This window comes from Dioscorea cayenensis, chromosome 12 (assembly GCF_009730915.1).
Source record: "Dioscorea cayenensis subsp. rotundata cultivar TDr96_F1 chromosome 12, TDr96_F1_v2_PseudoChromosome.rev07_lg8_w22 25.fasta, whole genome shotgun sequence".
NCBI classification, from domain to species: Eukaryota; Viridiplantae; Streptophyta; class Magnoliopsida; order Dioscoreales; family Dioscoreaceae; genus Dioscorea; species Dioscorea cayenensis.
In genome coordinates, this window is record NC_052482.1 from 21,512,199 (window position 1) to 21,532,935 (window position 20,737).

The following is a 20,737-nucleotide window of genomic DNA, read 5'->3' on the forward strand; positions in this document are numbered from 1 at the left end:
AGCTGCACGTAGAGACAACTTCGAGACGACTTGAAATGGAAAAAGTCGAAGACGTGAGTTGAGAAAAAGCAATTAAACTGGCTCCAATAAATTGCCTCTCAAGGGTTACCCTCACGGAAAACCCCCACTTCCTCTCAAATCGCCGAGATGGGCTGCAGCCACGACTCCCCACTGAAGGGCATTTTCGGTCAAAAATTTGAAACTCACTCCGTTCACATCCGTTCTGAGGGTTTGGGGTTTGAAAAAGCATGACTTTTAAAAGGAGGGTTTTTGGGGATTGCAAAACTAACGGGGTGTTTTTGGCAATTTTACAAACTTAAAGGGTTTTTTTGGCAATTTCCACTTAAATTAATGATTTTCAATAAATGTTGAAGTTTTTTTAGAATATTATTCATTAAAGTCCCCCGCGTTGCCAAACAACGAGCTCGATCCTTCGCTTCTCCCGATGATCCTGTGAAGCCGCTGCAAAACCCTAATCCCATCTCGTTTGTTTCTTCTCGATCTTGTGAATTTTCAATTTCTTTGTTCATTTGTTCCTATTATGTTGCATTTGGATTTCGCATTATGGTTTTCTCTATATCTTAGGGTTTTTTTTTTTGGGAATAAATGATTGATGTGTTTTTGATTTATTATTTTGTCTTGATTTTTGTTCTGTGATGTTTTGTTCTTTAATTTCTCTGTTGGATTGAAATCTCTAATCACAAATTGTTGCCATTGCTGTAATTTTTTTAGTTAGGTCAAGTGGATTTTAGTTTATCAAATAGAAGCTATCTGTTTGTTGAACTACATTGTGTGCCTGAACTGATGATCCCTGGTAAATTCATGATATAGTTTTTGTGTGAATTGCATGTATTATCTATCAATTACTGTGCCCTAGATGCTCAGAATGTTAGAAATCTTGTTCATTATCCTGAAGTTTTCTAAAATTAGGTTTTTTTAATTTATAAACATTTAGCCTGTCAAGTAATGCAGACTACATTTGTTGCTAAGAGTCCATTAGAACATTATTCTGTGTAAGGCCAACCACTAGAAACAAGCTATGGTTGAATACTTGAATGGAGTTCATAGTCTCAGATAGTTATCGTCAAGTGAAGTTTTTTTTTTTTTTTCTTGATTTTAGAATTTTCCTTGTGAGCTGTGATGAGTGGCATTGAGTATAAGAATTCTTTTGGTGGCGGGATTCTATTGTTTCTTCTCGTTTTAAAATGAATTATAATTCATTGTTTGGTGATATCAGCCTTTTTCTTATTCTTGCCTCAACTGATTTTAAATTTTCACCTTTAAACCGATTCTAAGTTGCTCACCTCAACTTAAGTGTGTTACTTTTTATCTGCTTGTAGACACCACACTTCACTTAGTGTTCTATTGAAAATCATTCTGTCTTTATTCATTTCAGAACACTTGATTTGATGGATTATAGTTCAGAAGAATCATCTGACCTCAGTGATTCTGAGGTAGATGAGTACGAGGCCAGATCTTATCTGAACATGAAAACGGGGAATACTAAAGTAAAAAGATCATCCGGCATCTATAGATGCCCGTTCTGCGTGGGGAAAAAGAAACTAGTATACAGTTACAAGGATTTACTTCAACATGCCATTGGAGTTGGTTCCTCAAATCGAAGTGGAAAAGTGAAGGCCAACCACCGGGCAATGGCAAAGTATATGAAAACTGATCTTTCTGAGGCAGTGCCCTTAATACCACATTTGGTGAATGAAGAGAAACCTCCTCTTCCTATTCCCAAGCAAGATAATCAATTTGTTTGGCCCTGGAATGGCATCATAGTTAATATTCCAACTGAGTGGAAGGATGGGCAACTGGTTGGTGATAGTGCAAGTCGGCTAAAAGAGAGTCTATCTAGATTTAATCCTGTCAGAGTTGTAACCTTGTGGGATGCCAAAGGCCATACTGGAACTGCGATTGTGGACTTTGGTAGGGACTGGGCTGGATTTAAGGATGCTATGGCATTTGAAGGTCATCTTGAAAGCCAAAACCTTGGTAAAAAAGACTGGTGTGAAGCTGGAACCAAAAGTTCAAACATTTATGGATGGGTTGCACGAGCGGATGATTATGTTGCTATTGATCCCATTGGGAAGCATTTACATAAAAAAGGCGAACTGAAAACTGTTGTTGACCTTGCAGAAGAAGAGTCTAGGAAAATGGAAAAACTTGTGGCATACATGAAAGACCAACTTGAGGCTAAGTCCAGACAATTAAAAGAGTTGGAGTTGAAATACCAAGAGGTTGATACTTGCTGCCAAAAGATGGTGGATAAATTGTACCTGACACATCAGGCTTACAATGAAGGTGTGTAATTTTGGTATTTGCGTGAGTTTATTATATGAATGATACTGAAATTCGCTGTTGTTTGGATTTTGATATGAACTTGATTGAACATTAATCCCGTTGCCATCCTTTGATATGAACCTGTAATTCTTTGGTATCATTTTTGCTTTAACTTATGACTGCGGCCCCAATTTTTCTATTGTTTTAATACCATTTGTCAATAAGGAAAATGAGAACTTTTTTTTTTCCTCTAAACTCGATGCTTTCTGCATGTTTCTTCAGAAATACAATTAAACCAGTGGCTTGCTCAGGAGAACTCAATCCAGTCCTCTGATAGTAATGTCAACAAGAAGGTTGCACTGCCTGCTTCACCAGCACAATATCAAGCAGAATGACAGAGGTATTTCGCAAGTAAAAATTTTGAAATTCAAAAGAAGCTTTATCACTGATGTGTGTTTAATAGTCATAACATCTTGAAAAAGCCTGATATTCTTTTTAATTTCCAACTTGAACCAGGTTTTCCAATATGAGCAGAGTTAAGAGTCCACATGTTTGAGCTTTTCCCAAGTCATGCTGTGTGTTCTATCACTTATATTTCCCTCTTCCTGCTACTATTGGGCTCTATTTTGTTGCATGACACTGAGTGCCAACTGACTAGTATTGTAGTTGATGAAACTCTCTCTTGCTTACTGCCAAATATCTAGTTTTGTTATATATGCCTATGTTTGTTATATACTCAAATCAAATTTACTCTTGTTAAAAAAAGTCTGTAGTCACACGGACACCCCATCTAACCATGAAAAGGACCACCTCAACATGGAAACAGTACATGGCTAAGAAGAAAGGCGTAGGGTAAGTTGTTGTCCTATAACACAACCAATATTAAATGGAAAATTTAATACCAATTGAAAGTATCAATTTTTGCAGTGTCCCTTAGATTCTTGAACAAAGGGAACATGAGAATCAAATTACATGTACTCTTTTGATTAATGATGTTAGCTTCAACCGGCAGCCTATTATTTTTGGTGTTTGCTATGTGCTATGTGTACTCTAATAGAAGGTAGATGCAAATGACGTAGTGTTGGCCTGCTTTGGCTTTTACAGCAATGAATTGATTGATGAAATGAAGTTTTAGAACCGCACGCGTCTTGCCTTGGATTCCATGGCCATCAGCTCTTTTACTTTTGGTAAGGTTTTTCTTAAGCTTCTTCTCATGGTCTCTCATTGGTTTCCCAGCTTTAGAGGACCAGAGCCTCACCAGATTTGTCGGTTAATTTTTAATTCATTTCATTTATTTAAACCTTTTTGCAATAAAATGTTAATACAGAATAATAAAATCCAGTTCTTTTATATATATATAAATAATTTAAATAGTTATCTATTTTTTCGCGTGTTTCTTGTGTTATTGGACTCAGGTGATCATATGGCTTATAATATAATGAGCTACATATAAATATCGTTGTTGTTAACTCTATGAGTTTGGATGATTTTATTATAACAAAAACTAAATATAAAAAATTAAGTTATAAATTTTTAAAACATAATGATTGAAACAAAAACACACAAAAAATTTAAAAAAATATTTAAATTATTTATTTATACATTAAAGTATATAACCACTCCGCAGTGACAACAATGACAATTACAAATCTATTACAAATAACAGTATTACCACAAAATAATAAATCACACAAAAAATAAATTATAAAAAGCCATTAAAAACATAGGCCATATATATATATATATATATATTATAAATCTCAAATTACACAATTACTTCAGAGGACTTCACCAATTACAACGTAGTAGTAGTAGTACATCAAATATATCAGTAACAACAACAACAACAAAAGTAAAAAGACCACACAAGTTAAGCTGCGGGCCACCAGCTGTTAATTCAAACACAGCAACAGTGCAGCCACTTCAGCACACACAAACCCAAACCAAAACCAGTCAAACATAATAACAACCTCACCATCTTTCTTTTTCACTCTCTTTTTTCACTTTCACGACTATCAAAACTCTCCCTAAAATCACACATAAAAACCATCAATCCTACGCTACCACTAGAGACTAGAGACACCTTTTAAAAACTTTGGCGCCAAATACACTAAATAAATACTCAATAAATTTTAAAAAAAGCGGGAACTTGAAAAATAAAATAAAAAGTTGGTAATTTTCTTCAAACCCTGAAGTTTTTTCCGGAAAATGTTTGCCCGAATTGCCAGTTCGCCGGAACGATGTTCCAGGAGGTGGTGGTAAGGCGATCGCTGGCAGTGACGCGGAACGAGATGGATTGGCCGACGAGCACGGCGTTGGACTGCCAGTTTTGTCCCCAGTTGCGTGACATCGGCATCCACTCCGTGCGTGACCCCTTCACGCTTACCTTAACGATATCGCCGGCGCCGGCGACGTTCGTTATCAGTACCAAATTGAAGTACTTGAATCCGTTAATAGTGAACCGAATTCCCCCTGGTTTCTTGCACGGCACCCTGCGAATGGCATTGTTGAGTAAATAGATGAAGATCAAATGGGCATAGATGTAAATTTGGTAAGCTATGGAGGTGTACCGGCGGTAAGAGACGGGGACGATGCCGGCGCGGTACTGAGCGAGCTTGAGAAACATCGGCATAGCGAGATCGAAGTGCGGTCTTGGGGGGTTACACCAACCACCATTATCGGAAGGAAGGGCGTAATTAGGCGGGCAAAAGTTGGTAGCGGTGATGAAGATGGACGGACTTCCAGGATGACACCATTCCGGATCATTAGCGCATTTGATCTCAAAGCAAGCACCACAGCTCAACCCGGAGTTGAACAACGCCGTACTCAACGCCGCCGTCTCAACGCCATACCCCTGGCTGTAGAGATTCCCATACCCGCACGCCCCTCCTGTTCCCAAACAACCAACCAAAACCCTAATCTCAGATCTCGCTAACCTACTCCGGTGGTTCAATTGGAGAATGTGGGTATAAATTAAGGTAAAATTAGCAAGGATAAACGTACCCATTGTGCCAGAGGCGTCCCCGCCGCCGTAGAACGTTGCGTGAGCGCTCTGCCAGGATCCGCCGGTGTAAACCCCCGGAATGCGTGCGCTTCCCGGCACTACCATGATCGAAAGCAAGGGAATCACGGCCGCAACGCAGAGGACCGCCATTGGAGAGAGAGATGAAGCTCTAGGGCTCGTGATGGAGGGAAAGAAGACGATGAGAACGAAGGAGAGAAGAAGGTGGGGGTATTTATGGATGGTTCGTGGGGTTGTCTATCGATCTTTAGTTGAAACGCATCGCATAATAGACTTCATGCGACGGAATCTCAACCGTTCAATCTGCTTTGAGATTGGGCTCTCTTTTGGTTTTTACGGTCAGGATTTATATTTTAGTTAACGGCTGGAATGGTGGTTTAGATGCATCGAGATTTAATCATGGGTGATGATGAGAAGTAGAGGGTCTATATTGGTAGCTTTGCTTCGATTGCAAGTTGCTTTATTATCAACGGTCCAGATTTTCTCACGATTTTATGGTACTAAATTTAGCTAAAAGCCAAAGGCTTATAATTGTTTAAAAAAGGACCCATATATAATTTAATATATAAATAATAATTATTATTATAATAATAAAATGAAACTAACTAGCCATGTTGGGAGGGACCCACATTGGGCCTAGAATCCGACGGTCCACGGTTGGCTATTCCTAACCGTACATCAAGTGGTGGACCCGCGTTAGGCCCGGCCCATATCGTGTTCTATATATATATATATTTTTTAAATGTTCTTTGGTTCAACTTGGGTGTGGTTTGATAGAATAATTCATGGGCATAATAAATATTTGAATAATTGAGTATTTATGTGGAACCGTTTTCATTCATTTTTTTTTTGTTTTTGTTTTCATTCATCTCTGCATATTAGCTTGAGCTAGAAATCAACTCAATTATCCTAATTTAAGATTTATATCATTTTAATTTTAGAAATGGAATATTTTGTAAAGGCAATTTCAAAATGGACAAAAAAAATGTGAAAAATAAAAAGAAGAGAGAAAAACATGTTAGGCAATATGTTTCTTATAATACTTGTTTTTTCCCCTTGATGTTATTGATGATTTTTCTTCCAATAATTCTACACTCATAATATAATGTTTGTCTAGGGGAATAAGAATTGCATGTGAATATGTATCCAATCCTGCTTGCATGTGAGAAAAAAAATTACAAGTTTGTCTTTCAAGGTTTCATGTATAATCTTACTTTAGTGAGCAATTGTAATTAGATAAAAAAGTAGGATGCCCTTTTGTTATAGGTTTTATTCTCATGTGTTATTTATGCTATGTTCCAAAAGTATATTCATTCAAAATAGTTTCAATTAAATACCATATTAAAGACCCCCTAACACTCTGAATTTTGAATAGTCATAATCACGTTTATAATTCTGTGTGATTTTTTTTAATAAAATAAATAAATCACAGATTTATGGTTCTGTGTGACCTCAACTCTAGTGTTGTATAATGTATTTATCCATTTTTTTTTATTTTTTATTTTATATATTTGATATCTAATTTTATCATTATTGTGTTTGAACACATATTGGATGATTTATTTTTTTCAAAAAAAAAAATTATCATCATCAAACTAAAAGTTATACAAAATTGAACTCTACCCAGCACAACATGTTTAAATCAGGAGTTAAAAAATAATAATAATGGCATAAAGTTATCTTGATTTACTTATGTGTATTTTAGAATTGTATCATATATTAAATTTATTTAAAAAATGCTGGTATATGCATCTCCCTATTTTAAACCAAATTAAAACATGCTCTATATATGGCCAAACAATCAAATTGAATTCATGGTCAGTACATTTCTGTCACATTTAATAATATTTCCAACAATTATTTTTTTTAAAAAATTAATATTATAAATTATTATTTAAAATATTAAACATTTGGGCAGTGAAATAAAAAGAGCCAGTGAGTACAAGAAAGAACCCAACCAAATAAAGCAATTTGATTGGACTTGGTCGGATGGGAAAACGCCATTCATTGGGAATACACATTAACACGTGGCGGCTTCTAATAAGACGAGCCTGAAAAGCTTTCCATTAGCCCATCACTTTAACCATGTGACCCGAATAATTCATTAGCCATAGCCTAGCCTTGTTTTTCTAGACCCTATTCTCATTTGTCAATCCTTTTTTCCCAAAAATAAATAAATAAATAATAAAAATTCATGTTATTGAAAACAAATATAAAATATTAGAATTAATCTATTTTTTTTTTTTTGTTCATTCTAAGATCATCATCTACCGGCTGTTATTAATGTAGTTCTCTCTTCTTTAATTTCATAATTATTAACTATAGTGACCAGTTGATCTAACGGCCATGCCATTGTATAAATATCTATAAATTTCAAATCTATAATCTAGAGACATCCGCAAATATGTAAATGTTCATCAATGTTGGCCTAGCTAATGTGTAAATGTTCATTAATTTCAATTACTGTTCATCAATATTAGTCGTTGGATCGAGATCCAACGGCTAATAATGAACGTCCATAGATTTTTTATTAATGGGCATTCATAGATGAATGATCCTCATATATGTATGAATATATATATATATATATATATATATATATATATAAAGAAACATTTATTAAAAGAAATATAGATGGACACAAGTGGCGAAACTTTGTTTAGAATGTCATCAATGGGATCAATATCCAGGTTTGGTCTGTAACTTTATACTGAAATTGCCTGCTGTGAAGACATAAGGATGATTAGAACGTAAGAAAAAACAAGCATGCATGTCATGCATGTCGGTTTATAAGCTGATCATATTATTAGATTAACATCATTTTGTCTGTTCTGCTTGCAAATATACACACAAAGTCTATAAAAAAAAAAATGTAATTAAGAGTAACAGAATGGATTAAAAATCTAAATTGAATACAAAAAAAAAAGCAATTGGACACATTGGATGGACCACATTTGGGCAATCAAGTTCAAACAATTAAACAAAGCAAACACTGGTTGCAAATAGTCAAATGTTGGGGCCATGGAGTTCTAAAGTTTGGCCTACAAACACATGATTAAGTATCACTTCAGTTAGACGCTGGTGAGATATCAAATCTTATGATGGCTCAACTGCCAAAGAAAGTAAAGTGAAATGGTTGCCTTAATGCAGCAAAATGCTTTTTGTTGATTCACATTGTCAAGGAAAAGCATTGAGAACATGTCATGAAGAACAATGAAGAACACTAAACAGGTTCTGGTCCCATTTTCATTATATATATATATATATAATTGGCATCAATTGACAGGATTAACAACACACCGACTATTGAAGTTAAAGAAAAGTCATGGCACGTAATGAATAAGATGTACTGAGAAGCAACTAAATAGTTTTCATACAGTAAAACAGGTAATGTAGTGTATATTGAAGGATTGCATAAAGAATAAGGAAACCTGAAGATGTACAAGAGTGATGCAACTCAAGTGCAAAGCTGGTAACATAGCTCATTTATCTGGCTCTCAGTTGTATTAGATAATGAGTAGATTTTGGTTGTTCCACTGGAGTCGCATGTCAAGTTCAAGCGATTTGCAGTTTGAATTACCTGCAAAGGTGCAGTGTGTAAAAATCAAATTAAGTTCCAGGATTAATTTCGTAGGAAACAACAAATGACTTGAGACAACACGAACAAATCATGTTCCACAAGCACTTGTCATTTCTTTTTTTTTTTTATTTATTTATTAGACAACCAATGAACGCAAAAGATTGAGCATTTTACCGTGCAGAATGAAGACTGTGCCTTGCAACTCCATTTTGAGGTGGGGACACAACTCAAGTAGTGGCACCATGAGCAATGCTTGTTCGCATCAACCCCTCGGAAAAGCATAACCAGGCCGACGGTGAACCTGCAAAGACAAGAATCAGAATAAATACAACATCAGTTGAGCAATGAATCAGATAGACCAGCGAAAGACTAACCCGGAGATTAATAGGAAGGCAGCCATTATCCACAATATGTACTGATATTTCTTGTGCTTGCGTCTAACTGAACCAGGAGGATATCCAAGAGAGGCATGCTTTCTGCTAACCCATCCAAACTGAGGACGAATTAGAAAGACAAACCCAAGAAGGAAGCCTGAAATAAATCCTCCGATATGAGCAAAGTTGTCCACATGGGGGAGGATCCCAACAGCCAAGTTAACTACTACTATGAACACCAGGGTAAACAGTGCTGCAAACTGCGATTAAAGAAAATTAAAGAGCAGAACAAGAGATGATCAAATGAATAAGTTTGAAGGCTAGAAATACGTTATTATTGCCTAAATCTTACATAAATGAAAATCTTTTCTCAGTACCTTATTTACATAAATCGTCCAGTTTGTTATGAGTTCTGATAGCATGGCTCCTAGCAATCCGAAAAGAGCACCTGAAGCACCAACTGAGATAGAGCCTTGTAAAAATAGAGCAGACATCACAGACCCACCAAGCCCAGAGATAAGATAGAGCAGCCCGATTCTTACTGCAAGAACAAGTAACTTTTAAGTTCTGAAACCAAAACAAAAAATAAAAATAATTCTAACTAGACAGTCACAATTTGAATTGCCGAAACAGCTGAATACACTGAATAATCAGAAAGCAACAACCTCTAGATGGAGCTCAAGGTGCTACATAAACAGGTATATTAATGATAACAATACTAATACTATGATCAAGTAAAGAAGGTAATGAGTTATGTAAGAGTACAGATGGCATTGAACACATTCTAAAAGCTTCCTGTGTAAAACAAAGATATTTTACACAAGCTGAACATAATTGTGCATGTGACATACTAAGACACATAAAAGTTTCAAGGTTAGTTTCCAAAAGAATCTACTCTACGCTTAAGCTGCAAAAATGGGCATGAAAAGGATACCATATAAGGTGGAAAAAAGGCAAATGAAAGCACCAATTTCCATTTCTTGCCCCTAGCCTTCTAGTCGAAAAGCAGATAAACCAGAGGAATAAAAAAACATACTAAAGTTCATGCAGGTACAAACGCAGAAGAAAGCATTTTAAGGGACATGACGTAAATTCATTATCCTTTATATATAACTTCAAATATCAAATTTTCAAGTAACATAAAAAGAATCATTCTACAGTTGATCAGCTACATACCAAACCCAAATTCTTGCTCAAGACGAATTCCAATAAATAAAAGGCTCAACATATTGGCAAGTATATGAACAACGCCACCATGCAGCCAAATGCAAGTGACTAGCCGCCACCCTTGATGCCTTTTGACCACATTAGAATAATATAAACCCCCCATCTTCAGTAGCCTGATGCATTAAGCAGAGATACACAACTTAGAAATCCTAGCACATGATTGTTCAAGCACAACCAAAACTTCCAGTATTGCCAAAGGAGAAGCAAGACAAAGCAGACTACTGAATGAAGCAAGTCAAAGGTACAGTTTTGTAACTACAGTATCTGTGTATCAAATTAAAAATCTCAACAACTTTCACTTCCCATCACTTGATTATACTCAGTCAAGCCACATTGCGCAAATATGGGATTAGATTAGTATGCCCATATAATAAATTATCATCATATGAGGTCTCATTGAAAAGTTCAAGTATCAGCAATGTGACAAAAGACAAACACGCACATTTAATTAAATAAAACAAATCTCATGAATAATTTACTTCAGCTAGTTTGAAATCACAGTTCCACTCCAAGTCTCCAAATTTTGGCATCGATTGTTCATTAAACAGCTAGAATCACAAACATCAATAACAAACACGATATAAATAAAATAAAATCATTAAAATTCAGTATAAAAAGGACTAACGTGGCGGAGGAGGGGCCGATGAGGGGGTTCTCCTTGAGGCGCTGAAAGGAGAACCTGCCGAGGAATCTAGCGAAGCAAGAGGAGGAGTTCTTAGGGCAATTGTTAACGTACATGGTGACAACGAAAACGATGATGTTTACAACGAGGAAGGATGGGATGAGCCAAGGGATCCATCTTTTGAATGGTTGGTGAGACCTCGTCAACGATGAGGAGCGGTGAGAGGTGGAAGTGGAGGTGCTGATCACCAGCGGGTGGATGGCGTTGTCCCCTCGTCTCTCCGGCGCCGGCGCCGGAGCTCTGGCCTCCATCGTCGTCCTTCGTGGCTCGGAGAAGAGCTCTCAGGAAAACACCATGAATGGGAATTTGGGAGGGAGCGATGAACTCATTGGATGATGAAATTGTTGAAAAATTAATTGGAAGTTTTCATATGAAACCCTGTAAAAATCTCAAATTATATACTTACTCCATTCTAAAATACATGCTATTTAAAAATATTGCAAAAGAGTTACAGAAAACATTACATTTTTTAAAATTTAAAATAAAAATTAACGAAATTACTAAATTATCTCTGTTTTTGTAACTATATATTTTTTAAAGACTATATATATTACTCTTTTTATTTATATAACTTAGGGAATTGAAAATGGGTAAAATTGAAAAAAACGAATAAATATTGTCTTGATATTGTAAAATGATAACTATTTTAGAATAAATTTTTTCTTAAAATAACTTGTATTTCCGAATGGAGGGAGTAATTATCTAACAAAAGATAAGTAATTTTGAGATTTGCAGGGTGGATATATTTAAAATGAAAATGAGATATTGTTAATTACGTGTAATGAGATGTGCCTTTTATTTATTTATTTATTAAAAAAACATGCTAATTAATTATTAAGTTGTGGATGTGGTTAAAGAAAAATCAGGCATAAAAATCCATTAACAAGAAGTGCAATACTTTAATTAGTTACTAATATTCAATGCAATAAAAAAAAAAGGACTTTGAAAAATTGGACTTAGGATAGAGTCTCAAGTTTAGGTTATGATACGGTTCACTTAGTCAATTTTGGAGCTAATATGGTTCACCATCCCACCTGCCACAATAATCCAATTTTTGACCAAATATGTTGATGTTTAAATGTATAAATATATATACACATGGAATAATCCAATGTTCATATTAAAAGCAAAATCAATTAATTAAGCAAGATAAGAAATCATTAAATGAATTAGATAAAATGTTGAGGAACATTGTTACAATGTTTAGTACAAGAATTTGACAGTAAAAACAACAATAGAATTACAGAAAAGAACAGACATCAAACAATCAGCAACAATTCATCTTTCTTTGTTGTAAGATGAAAACAATCTTTGCTGAAAAAATCAATTGAATCAGATGAGTGTGTGTGTGTGTGTGTGTGTGTGGATGAATGTGTTAGTGAGAGGCTAATCTTTATTTTTCCTCTTGCAAGCAATCTCCTGCTGAGGATTCACAATGTGACTGTGAGATTGAATGTATGGAGATTCTATAGTACAGTTGAAGTTCTTTTGTGGTTGTGAGTTAGAGCAGAAGGCGAGCTTCGGCCGGAGAAGTTTTCATTTGGAGCTTGGCCTGCTGCTGGGACCAGTAGGCGTGGGCGGAGAGCACTCGGTCAAGGAGCTCTTGAGGGACCGGTTCTCCCCTCCGCTGATGAGGTGATATCTTCGCCGTGTGAACCAACGTCTTCCATTTATCCTGTGAGCAAGAACCAACAAGCATTGATATTAATAATAAAGTAGAACAAAATAGCTAATCAGACAATGCGGAACATAAGACAGGATCATCTGGTTGTACCTTCAAATCAACATATGTTCGGTGTTTAGCGTGATCAAATGCCCGGATTTTAACATCTCTCCATCTGTATCAGAAAAACAGTTTCAAATTGATGTTAAGGAATTCGGTCTACATGCTCCTTTTTGTTAATGATGAGATAGAATTACATAGGCACAAACCTTCCAGTTCCGAGCTTTTCAACAGCTTGAACAAGTGCTTCGACTTCAGAGACGGTGAAGGGTCTTCTGATACGTCGCTGGACAAGCTCAGACCTTTTTGACTTGCAGAGAGGTACTACTGCCAGTGCCTTGACATCCATGTCTGGAACTGGGACCAGAGCTCTGGAGTTTGTTGCCGTAGGATTATCTTGGACCGATTCAGAAGTTGGAGAGTGAACCGAATCATGATCACTTTCAGGACCTAGAGATGTTAATATAGGTTCCACGGCAGATGGCCTCGAAACAGAAGTTGGAGCTGTTATGGCTGGAATCCTAAATAACAAAGAGCAATAAATGATAGTTAACAACAAAGAATTAAAAACCACATTCAACTGACAAAGGTATCATATAAATCAATTATTTCCATGTATCACTTTAAACTAGAATGACACAAGAAAGTAGCTAAACTAATCTGTTAAAAACTCATCAACTTGGAAACCTATGCATGAGAATCACTAACCAAGGATCTCTTTGCAGAGTCTGTTACCTGCTCAGTGGTTGTGGCTCGACAGTATCGCAAGGAAGTAACAAGTGGGGATGTTCTGGGCCAGTGAGAGTTTCTGGGGCTTGTCTAAGGTTTGGTTCAAGTGTAAAACCCAAGTTATCTATCTTATCACCATGAGATATTCCGGCTTGAAGCAGGGTTTTGTTATCATCTCTAACCTTCTTTCCTTGCAGTAGCACTCCCACATGAAGTCCACCTTCTAGAAAAGCAGTCACTGTTTCCATAACTGTCCGCTGCACAAATTCAACAACAAATGCATACATGCTAATCAGAAAGACTGATAATAATTAACAGTTGTGTAATGCGGGAACAGCATGAAAATCCAGAATGTACAATATATAACATACAAAATGAATTGATGATCAGATACCTTGAGTGAACCAACAGTAGCAGTTTCAGGAATCTCAATTAGAAGTTCTGGCACCTTAAAGGACTTGATGCTGAATTTAACTGTAGAGGAAGTCATCACATCATGATTTAACGAAATAGTATAATGACAATGTTAAGTAGACAAGAAATAATGTAAATCATACCATGAAAATCTCCTGATTCACATAATGCTTTCTGACCAATCCTGGAGGACAATTGTCCATTAGCTGCAAATCATTAATCAAAATCAAATCAAATCAAAATCAAAGAAAAAAAAAAGGCGAATTAGAAGGTGGGCTGTGGAAGTTAACACAGCTTACAAGAGAACCAACCTCCACGAGGAGTTGTGCATGAATCACTGACTTCTGTCTTAAAGGCACCCTTTCCAAGTGAAAATATGCCTTCCTTACTGCTGACTCCTTTAGATGCAGGAATTGAGCAGCCCCCAAATACCTTTCTTCTTTTAAACGAAGATCTCTGCACCCTTTGACGAGTGTAACACATCTTCCTCACAAGTTTCGATTCTGCATCTGAGAAGAAAAATAAACAAAAGAAATAGTTAATATCGGCAGTTAACAGCCAAGAAATACATTTTGTGATTAAAGAAGAGCATAAAAAACCTTACCATTGTTACCGAGCTCCCCAGCTTTTGATGTTGTTAGAGCTGCCTTCCAGTGCCTAGACGCCAAAAGTTTTCTTATCCTACGGTTACCTACGCGCTGCAACCTAGATGCCCTATAAGTCATCATACTAGGATGTGTACACCTGAACAAGTTTTCATCATCATCTCTATCTACAACAGCATTACGCGACTTGGGAGAGGAAACAGCACAAGCAATGCGATTACTGTAAAGAGGAGCCTCAACACTGCTATCTGAGCTAACAAATAGCGGAGGCTTGACATCCAATTCCATTGGATCCTCAAGAGTACATATTTTATGAGCTTCAGAAGATTCAGCAGAGCCAGTAAAATTTTTCCCACTGCTGCATTTCCAAGGGACTAATCCAGGAGAACTTCGTAAATCTCTGTTGTTACCATCATCCACTGAACGCTTGGAAAAACCATCCTTACTGAATCCATCATTCTTCATAGAGATAGAAGCATGTTCGGAGATTGTCGCTTTTGGAGAATTTGACTGTCCTTTAATTTGACAGCTAACTGGCCTTTGCACTAAAACCTCAGAAACAAATGCACTCTTATTACAACTTCCCTGATCATAAGGCTCAGGTTTGACTGGTTTATCCATATTACTTTCTACTTTGACAGTATGCTTTGGAGAAGCAGGGCAAGGTGTTTCAGTTGCATTATTCAGGATTGAAAAATTCTCCTTTTCTAGTAACAAATCTCCGGCAACAGCAGCGAGCAAGTCAAATGCACACATCTGACTCTCCTCGACCTTCTTCCTAACTGACCGCTTACCCTACAAAATTCATGTGGATCAATTATGCAAAGCTCGATCAACAAACATAATGAACGCTAATTCAAGGTACATACCCTGGCTGATTTTGGAACTTGAGGCATCACTGGGATTGGATAGCCACAGGATCCATAGTCTGACCTTTTCTGAAACACCATTTCTTACAAAACCATACCAATCCAAAACTCAAAATCTGAGTACCATACAATCCACTTGGATGGATAACTTCCCTCAAAATCCAATAATTGAAAGGAAATGTCTGATAATTGAATTAACAGATGAGAAAGATAATCAGGAAGCAAGCCTGCAATAGACCAGAGAGGTCAATCCTAATGTTGCTGACAAAAATCCAAAAAGGGCAATCAAAAGTAGACCCCAAGCGTGTTACAAGAACAATTGAATTTTGGTAAAAAATTATAGAATATCAATCAATATAGAACTCAGATCCAGCAAAAACCCCACAAAGCCTCAAGCTTTATAAACAAAATCACAGGCATTCATATCAATAATAAATGCAAGTGTATTAATTCATGGTAAACAATCAACAGAAGAAGAAGACTTAGACAAAACAGAAAAAGCACATCCGTAAAAGGAAAAGGCAAGAGTTTTAAATGAATTGGATCATCACAATGATATACGCAAGGTAGACGGTGGGAAAGAAAGTAGGATTTATGGAGCACCACCTCAAACCCAAAACCACATAAAAACCATAGAATCCTGAATGAAGATCATCACTTTGGGGTGAAATCAGATCAAAGGTCTCACCTTTGAGAGTTATGGATAAATCCTAGATCATCTCCAACATTTTGAAACAATTCGTCAAAACTAAGACAAGATAGAACAAGATTTAAAAACATATTCATTAATCTCCTGCAAACAAAGATCAAAACAGAAACATTTTTCTTCATCTCCTGGAAAACCAAAAACACGTAAAAAGATGATTCAAACGCACGCAAAAGAATCCTCGCACTGGAAGGAAAACCAAGTTCCAGATCCAAATTCCCAGAACACAAAATCCAACCGAAAAAAACTGATGAATTCTATCAAACCAGATCCGATCCCGACCACATTCAAATCACCAGTAAATCGAAAACTCAGAACAAGAACAAAATCCCATTCCAATTGCCTCACAATTCACCATAGATCCCATCATAACCCCAAACAAAAATCCCATAAACCCACCAATAATTCCAATCTTCACCAGAACAAGAATTAAGAATTAAAAAAAAAAAAGAGCAAAATAAAACCAAATCCCATCCTCAATATATTCCCCATAAAAAATGCGACAAAATTCAACACACTCACCTGAAAAACAAGTACAATAACCACACCAAATCCTCTGGGCAAAGCCAGGCTCTGGCGAAGAGATCAATAAACAAAGCCGACAACGAGAGATGAGCAGCAATCTCTCACAACACGATGATCTCGATCAGAACTAGAAATTCAAATCCTTCAATCTTCTTGTCGGATTCCCGTTCCTAAAATTCGCTATTTTGGAGCCAAACCTTCTGTTTTCGTTCGTTCTCTTTTTTTTTTTAATATTTTTTTTTAAAAATTTCTTTTATTTTTCTCTCCCCAAAACCCCTGAAAACTACCACCTTTCTCTTAAACCCACATACTCTTATACCTTTGACCAACCCCCACTCACCGAACCGTCCGGTAAAAACCCCGCCTAACGACCGTTTCTTCATGTCCATCCCCCTCTTGATTCACGCCACGTGTCCATATACGTGATCATAGGGTGTCCAGGAAATATACATCACCGTAATAAATGGGTATTTTTGATATTTAATAATTTATTTTTTAAAGTTAATTTTAGCTGGCATGAAGGGAGTGGATTCAGGGGAAAATGGGGTTAAGAAATATGTAATTATATATATATATATATATTTGTGGTTGTGTACTTACTATTGTGGATGAGAATATTCTTTGGTCCTTGGTTCTCATGTCCGCATCTGAGAAATTTATGCGGAATTTTTTATCTATTAATCAATAAATTCAGCAAAATTATACCTTACCGAATAATAATAATAAAAATAATAATAATTATTATTATTAAATTTTAAAAAAATAGCCACATAGGAATAAAGTGACGGATGTCAAGCTCAAGAGTAGATAAGGCGGGGCAGTGCATGTGGTTAGTTATTTCTTTAATTATTATTCAATAATAATAAGTAAAGCATTTTTATTTTTTATTTTTTATTTAATTTTTGTAATTTTTACTACGGCAGCACGCGAGACACGATGGGGTTGACGGTTATCCGGTCACGCGCAACGGGCGGGCCGCCTTGATAAGCCGGTAATCCAGGTCGAGACTGACACGTGTCAGTTTTAACCACGTCTTCTGCTTTCCCGTAAAGAACTGCAGTCGTTAACCCAACCAGCCAACCTCCCTGCTTCTTTGGATCTCAGCCGTTAGTTCCATGAATCTAAATCCACGTGATCGGCTAAAATAGATCGCCAAGTCATTTATAAAAATAAATAAATATACTATATAATAAATATCTATAAAATTTTTAAAATCTAAAATATAAAATAATTTTTATGGTCGAAGTTGTTTAATTATATTATTTTATAATATAATATTGGCTCAAAACTACTCACAAAATTTAAAAAACTATGATGTAAAACCAGAAAAAATACTTAGTATATATATATTGTATAGCCTAGTAATATTGCCTCTTTTTCTGGTTGTAAATAAACGTTTACATTTTGAATCTTATAATACTGGGTGAGAGAGCATGAGCTTACATCCCGAATCTTATATTACCGGGTGAGGGCGCACGAGCTGGACAATAAATTTCCGACCCGTGTGCGTGCCCCTGTGCTTGTCATTTATATATATATATATATATATATAAGAAATCTACATAAGAGAGGTAGCTTGACGTAAAAGGTAGCAAGGAACCGGTCAAATGAAGCAATGTTAAGGTCCCAGACTTCCCGTTCAAGGGGATAGAAAAAAAAAGGTAAAAGAGAGTGTACACTGTATAGAGGTTTGCCAGGTTGGGGGGACCAGCTTATCCTATCCCTTGTTAGGGATTGCTTGGATGGAGGTATAAGAAGGTTTCATAAAGGAAAGTAAGGTAAGGTAATGGAAGGTAAAAGAAAGTTTTAAACCTTTCATTGCTTGGGATAAGGTAAGGTAAATGGAGGTTTTGAAATCTTGTTGTGTTTGGTTTGAAGGTAATTGAAGGTAAGGTTATATAGTAATATTACTAAATTACCCTTAGGATGAAAGACAAAAAATTGTAACTTTATTTACAATTACATGAAACCTATACATCATTCACTTCATTGTTTATGTAAATCTCACCTTTAATTATTACTATATTAATTAATATTATTAATTAATATAATAATATTAATTATTATATTAATTATGTTATTTAATAATATTATTATTAATAATATTAATAATGATATTAATTAATATAATAATATTAATTATATTAATAATATAATAATATTAACTAATATAATTAATATAATAATTATTATAATTATTATTATAATAATAATTATTATTATTAATAATATTAATTAATACAATTATAAAATTAATATTATATAATAATATTAATATAACAATATTAATTTGTATGATTGAATAATATAATAATATTCATTAATAGTATTATATTATTAATTAATCAAATATCTTGTAATTTTTGTAAATGAGTATGGGCATTTTGGTCAATAAAAAAATATTGGTACTCAAAACCTCCATAACCCTCCAATTTGGAGGGTTGAGAAATGAGAGAAAAGTGGAGGTTTTGAAACCTCCATTAACCCCTCTCAACCCTTACCTCCCCCTAAAACCTCTTATCCAAACATGGGTTTTTAAAAACCCTTCCCTTACCTTACCCCCAAAAACCTCCAACCAAGCAAACCCTTAAGGGCCAGCAGGTGTTCATTGGTTGTTCTATTGGCATTTGGCAGCACGTGATGGACATTTACAGCCATGCATGGTAGCTAAGCCATTACAGTCTCACAAACCCCTTCCCAGATCCACTCTTGTGGGAACTTCATCAATGATTCAATGCCAATATATTGTATTTTTGTAGTACTGTAAACACACACACTCTATCCAAATTTCTGTAAAACTAACAATGTGATATTTCATGTGGATTGAACCAAAGTTTTTTTATTTTATTTTCTATATAAAAAAAATGTGGACAAAGACAAACCATTTGAAAAGGAATAAACTCTAACCCTCTATCCATCATAGAGATTTGACACTATTTGTTTAATAAAATAAATTAATTATAATTTAAGAGATATTAGTGATAATAAATTAAGAGTAAATTAGAGGGTTCAAAACGTAATTTTTTCTAAAGTCTTTTGCATATAAATATATATAGTTAATAACTTAATGGCATATAGTAACACAGTGGACAGATGATAAACCTATAAATCCTACCCACCACCCAACTAAAGGCAAGAAAACAAAGCCTAAAGGTTGTGTCTATAAAGAAGAGTACTCAATCCTAAACCGCTCAATCTTGATTGAACGTCTCAGGATACTCGATCTCACTAACAATTGTATTACCAACCTTTGGAAAATAAAGTACCAAAGAAATGGAACAGGAATGGAAGGATGATAGCCCAAATACAATTATTAAATGAGTAATCAATCAGATAGGCATGTTATATAATGCAAGCATATTCATGTTGGGGTCTGGAATCAGGATATGAGATCTAAATCTCAGCAACCGGCTTTTTTTAACAAGTAATGGTGTCCCACAGTCTTGACAAACACTAACCATCTAAAGTTAGTTGGGTTCTTTTTGTATTGCTTTCCTTGTGTTTTTTTTTTTTTTCTTCAAAAGGGACATAGTCCTTTAGTACTGCAGATGGGACTAGAACTATCCACACAAGAAAAAATATATTTAGGGAAAATAAAAGTGGGCAGTGTACTTCCAAGAAATTCAGAAATTAAAAGAATAAACAATTAATTGATCCTTTGAATAATTGGTTGTACAGTCAGACTCAACAAACACTAAGTGCCAACTTTTGGTTTACATCTCGTGCTTCGAATTTTATGTGTGATCAACATCGAAAAATTGTTTAGTGTTCTGAGTTTAAATTAATAGTTTCTTTTTGTACTACAACTACAACTCTAGAAATTCATGTCAGTACATCAAAGCTTAGAGAATACTACACGGCAATGAGAGTTCACATGTTGAAATTCAACAGCAGCCAGCGAACATGAATTCCAGAGTTTGGAAATTAAATTAAGAAATTGGATAAGTGAATGACAAGTACCATCTCATCAAAGCAAAGCATAAAATGTGGGACTT

At 35.5% G+C, this 20,737-nt stretch overlaps 4 protein-coding genes across 4 annotated transcripts; 1 reads left to right on the forward strand and 3 right to left on the reverse strand.

The window, feature by feature from the left end:
- The first annotated feature begins 389 nt into the window (after positions 1–389).
- LOC120274141 (protein INVOLVED IN DE NOVO 2-like) lies at positions 390–3,002 on the forward strand. The gene is made up of 4 exons (XM_039280899.1): positions 390–485; positions 1,397–2,307; positions 2,569–2,686; positions 2,803–3,002. The coding sequence occupies exons 2-3, from the start codon at positions 1,410–1,412 to the stop codon at positions 2,679–2,681; spliced, it is 1,011 nt and encodes a 336-aa protein (XP_039136833.1). The 5' UTR covers positions 390–485; positions 1,397–1,409; the 3' UTR covers positions 2,682–2,686; positions 2,803–3,002.
- Positions 3,003–4,001: 999 nt separating this feature from the next.
- LOC120274095 (expansin-A6-like) lies at positions 4,002–5,482 on the reverse strand. The gene is made up of 3 exons (XM_039280845.1): positions 5,290–5,482; positions 4,857–5,175; positions 4,002–4,778 (listed from the first exon to the last, which is right to left on the reverse strand). The coding sequence occupies exons 1-3, from the start codon at positions 5,438–5,440 to the stop codon at positions 4,469–4,471; spliced, it is 780 nt and encodes a 259-aa protein (XP_039136779.1). The 5' UTR covers positions 5,441–5,482; the 3' UTR covers positions 4,002–4,468.
- Positions 5,483–8,614: 3,132 nt separating this feature from the next.
- Positions 8,615–11,482, reverse strand: LOC120274093 (RHOMBOID-like protein 1). Its single transcript, XM_039280844.1, has 6 exons — positions 11,115–11,482; positions 10,439–10,602; positions 9,640–9,803; positions 9,263–9,522; positions 9,063–9,189; positions 8,615–8,888 (listed from the first exon to the last, which is right to left on the reverse strand). Exons 1-6 carry the CDS (start codon positions 11,420–11,422, stop codon positions 8,766–8,768), a joined length of 1,146 nt encoding a protein of 381 aa, XP_039136778.1. The 5' UTR covers positions 11,423–11,482; the 3' UTR covers positions 8,615–8,765.
- An 848-nt stretch (positions 11,483–12,330) lies between these two features.
- On the reverse strand, positions 12,331–16,978 carry LOC120274092 (telomere repeat-binding protein 5-like). Its single transcript, XM_039280843.1, has 10 exons — positions 16,740–16,978; positions 15,512–15,738; positions 14,642–15,437; positions 14,349–14,546; positions 14,181–14,243; positions 14,018–14,097; positions 13,630–13,880; positions 13,104–13,415; positions 12,946–13,009; positions 12,331–12,846 (listed from the first exon to the last, which is right to left on the reverse strand). The coding sequence occupies exons 2-10, from the start codon at positions 15,590–15,592 to the stop codon at positions 12,673–12,675; spliced, it is 2,019 nt and encodes a 672-aa protein (XP_039136777.1). The 5' UTR covers positions 15,593–15,738; positions 16,740–16,978; the 3' UTR covers positions 12,331–12,672.
- Positions 16,979–20,737: the final 3,759 nt, after the last annotated feature.

Coding starts and splice junctions, on each gene's coding strand:
- LOC120274141 (XM_039280899.1), top strand. CDS start 1,410: ATGGATTATAGTTCAGAAGAATCATCTGACCTCAGTGATTCTGAGGTA. Junction 2,308..2,568: donor ACATCAGGCTTACAATGAAG/GTGTGTAATTTT, acceptor ATGTTTCTTCAG/AAATACAATTAAACCAGTGG.
- LOC120274095 (XM_039280845.1), bottom strand. CDS start 5,440: ATGGCGGTCCTCTGCGTTGCGGCCGTGATTCCCTTGCTTTCGATCATG. Junction 5,176..5,289: donor GGACGCCTCTGGCACAATGG/GTACGTTTATCC, acceptor GTTTGGGAACAG/GAGGGGCGTGCGGGTATGGG. Junction 4,779..4,856: donor GTCCCCGTCTCTTACCGCCG/GTACACCTCCAT, acceptor TGCCATTCGCAG/GGTGCCGTGCAAGAAACCAG.
- LOC120274093 (XM_039280844.1), bottom strand. CDS start 11,422: ATGGAGGCCAGAGCTCCGGCGCCGGCGCCGGAGAGACGAGGGGACAAC. Junction 10,603..11,114: donor ATCGGCCCCTCCTCCGCCAC/GTTAGTCCTTTT, acceptor TTAATGCATCAG/GCTACTGAAGATGGGGGGTT. Junction 9,804..10,438: donor TGAGCAAGAATTTGGGTTTG/GTATGTAGCTGA, acceptor TTGTTCTTGCAG/TAAGAATCGGGCTGCTCTAT.
- LOC120274092 (XM_039280843.1), bottom strand. CDS start 15,592: ATGGTGTTTCAGAAAAGGTCAGACTATGGATCCTGTGGCTATCCAATC. Junction 15,438..15,511: donor AAGTTCCAAAATCAGCCAGG/GTATGTACCTTG, acceptor TGAATTTTGTAG/GGTAAGCGGTCAGTTAGGAA. Junction 12,847..12,945: donor GAACATATGTTGATTTGAAG/GTACAACCAGAT, acceptor TCTTGCTCACAG/GATAAATGGAAGACGTTGGT.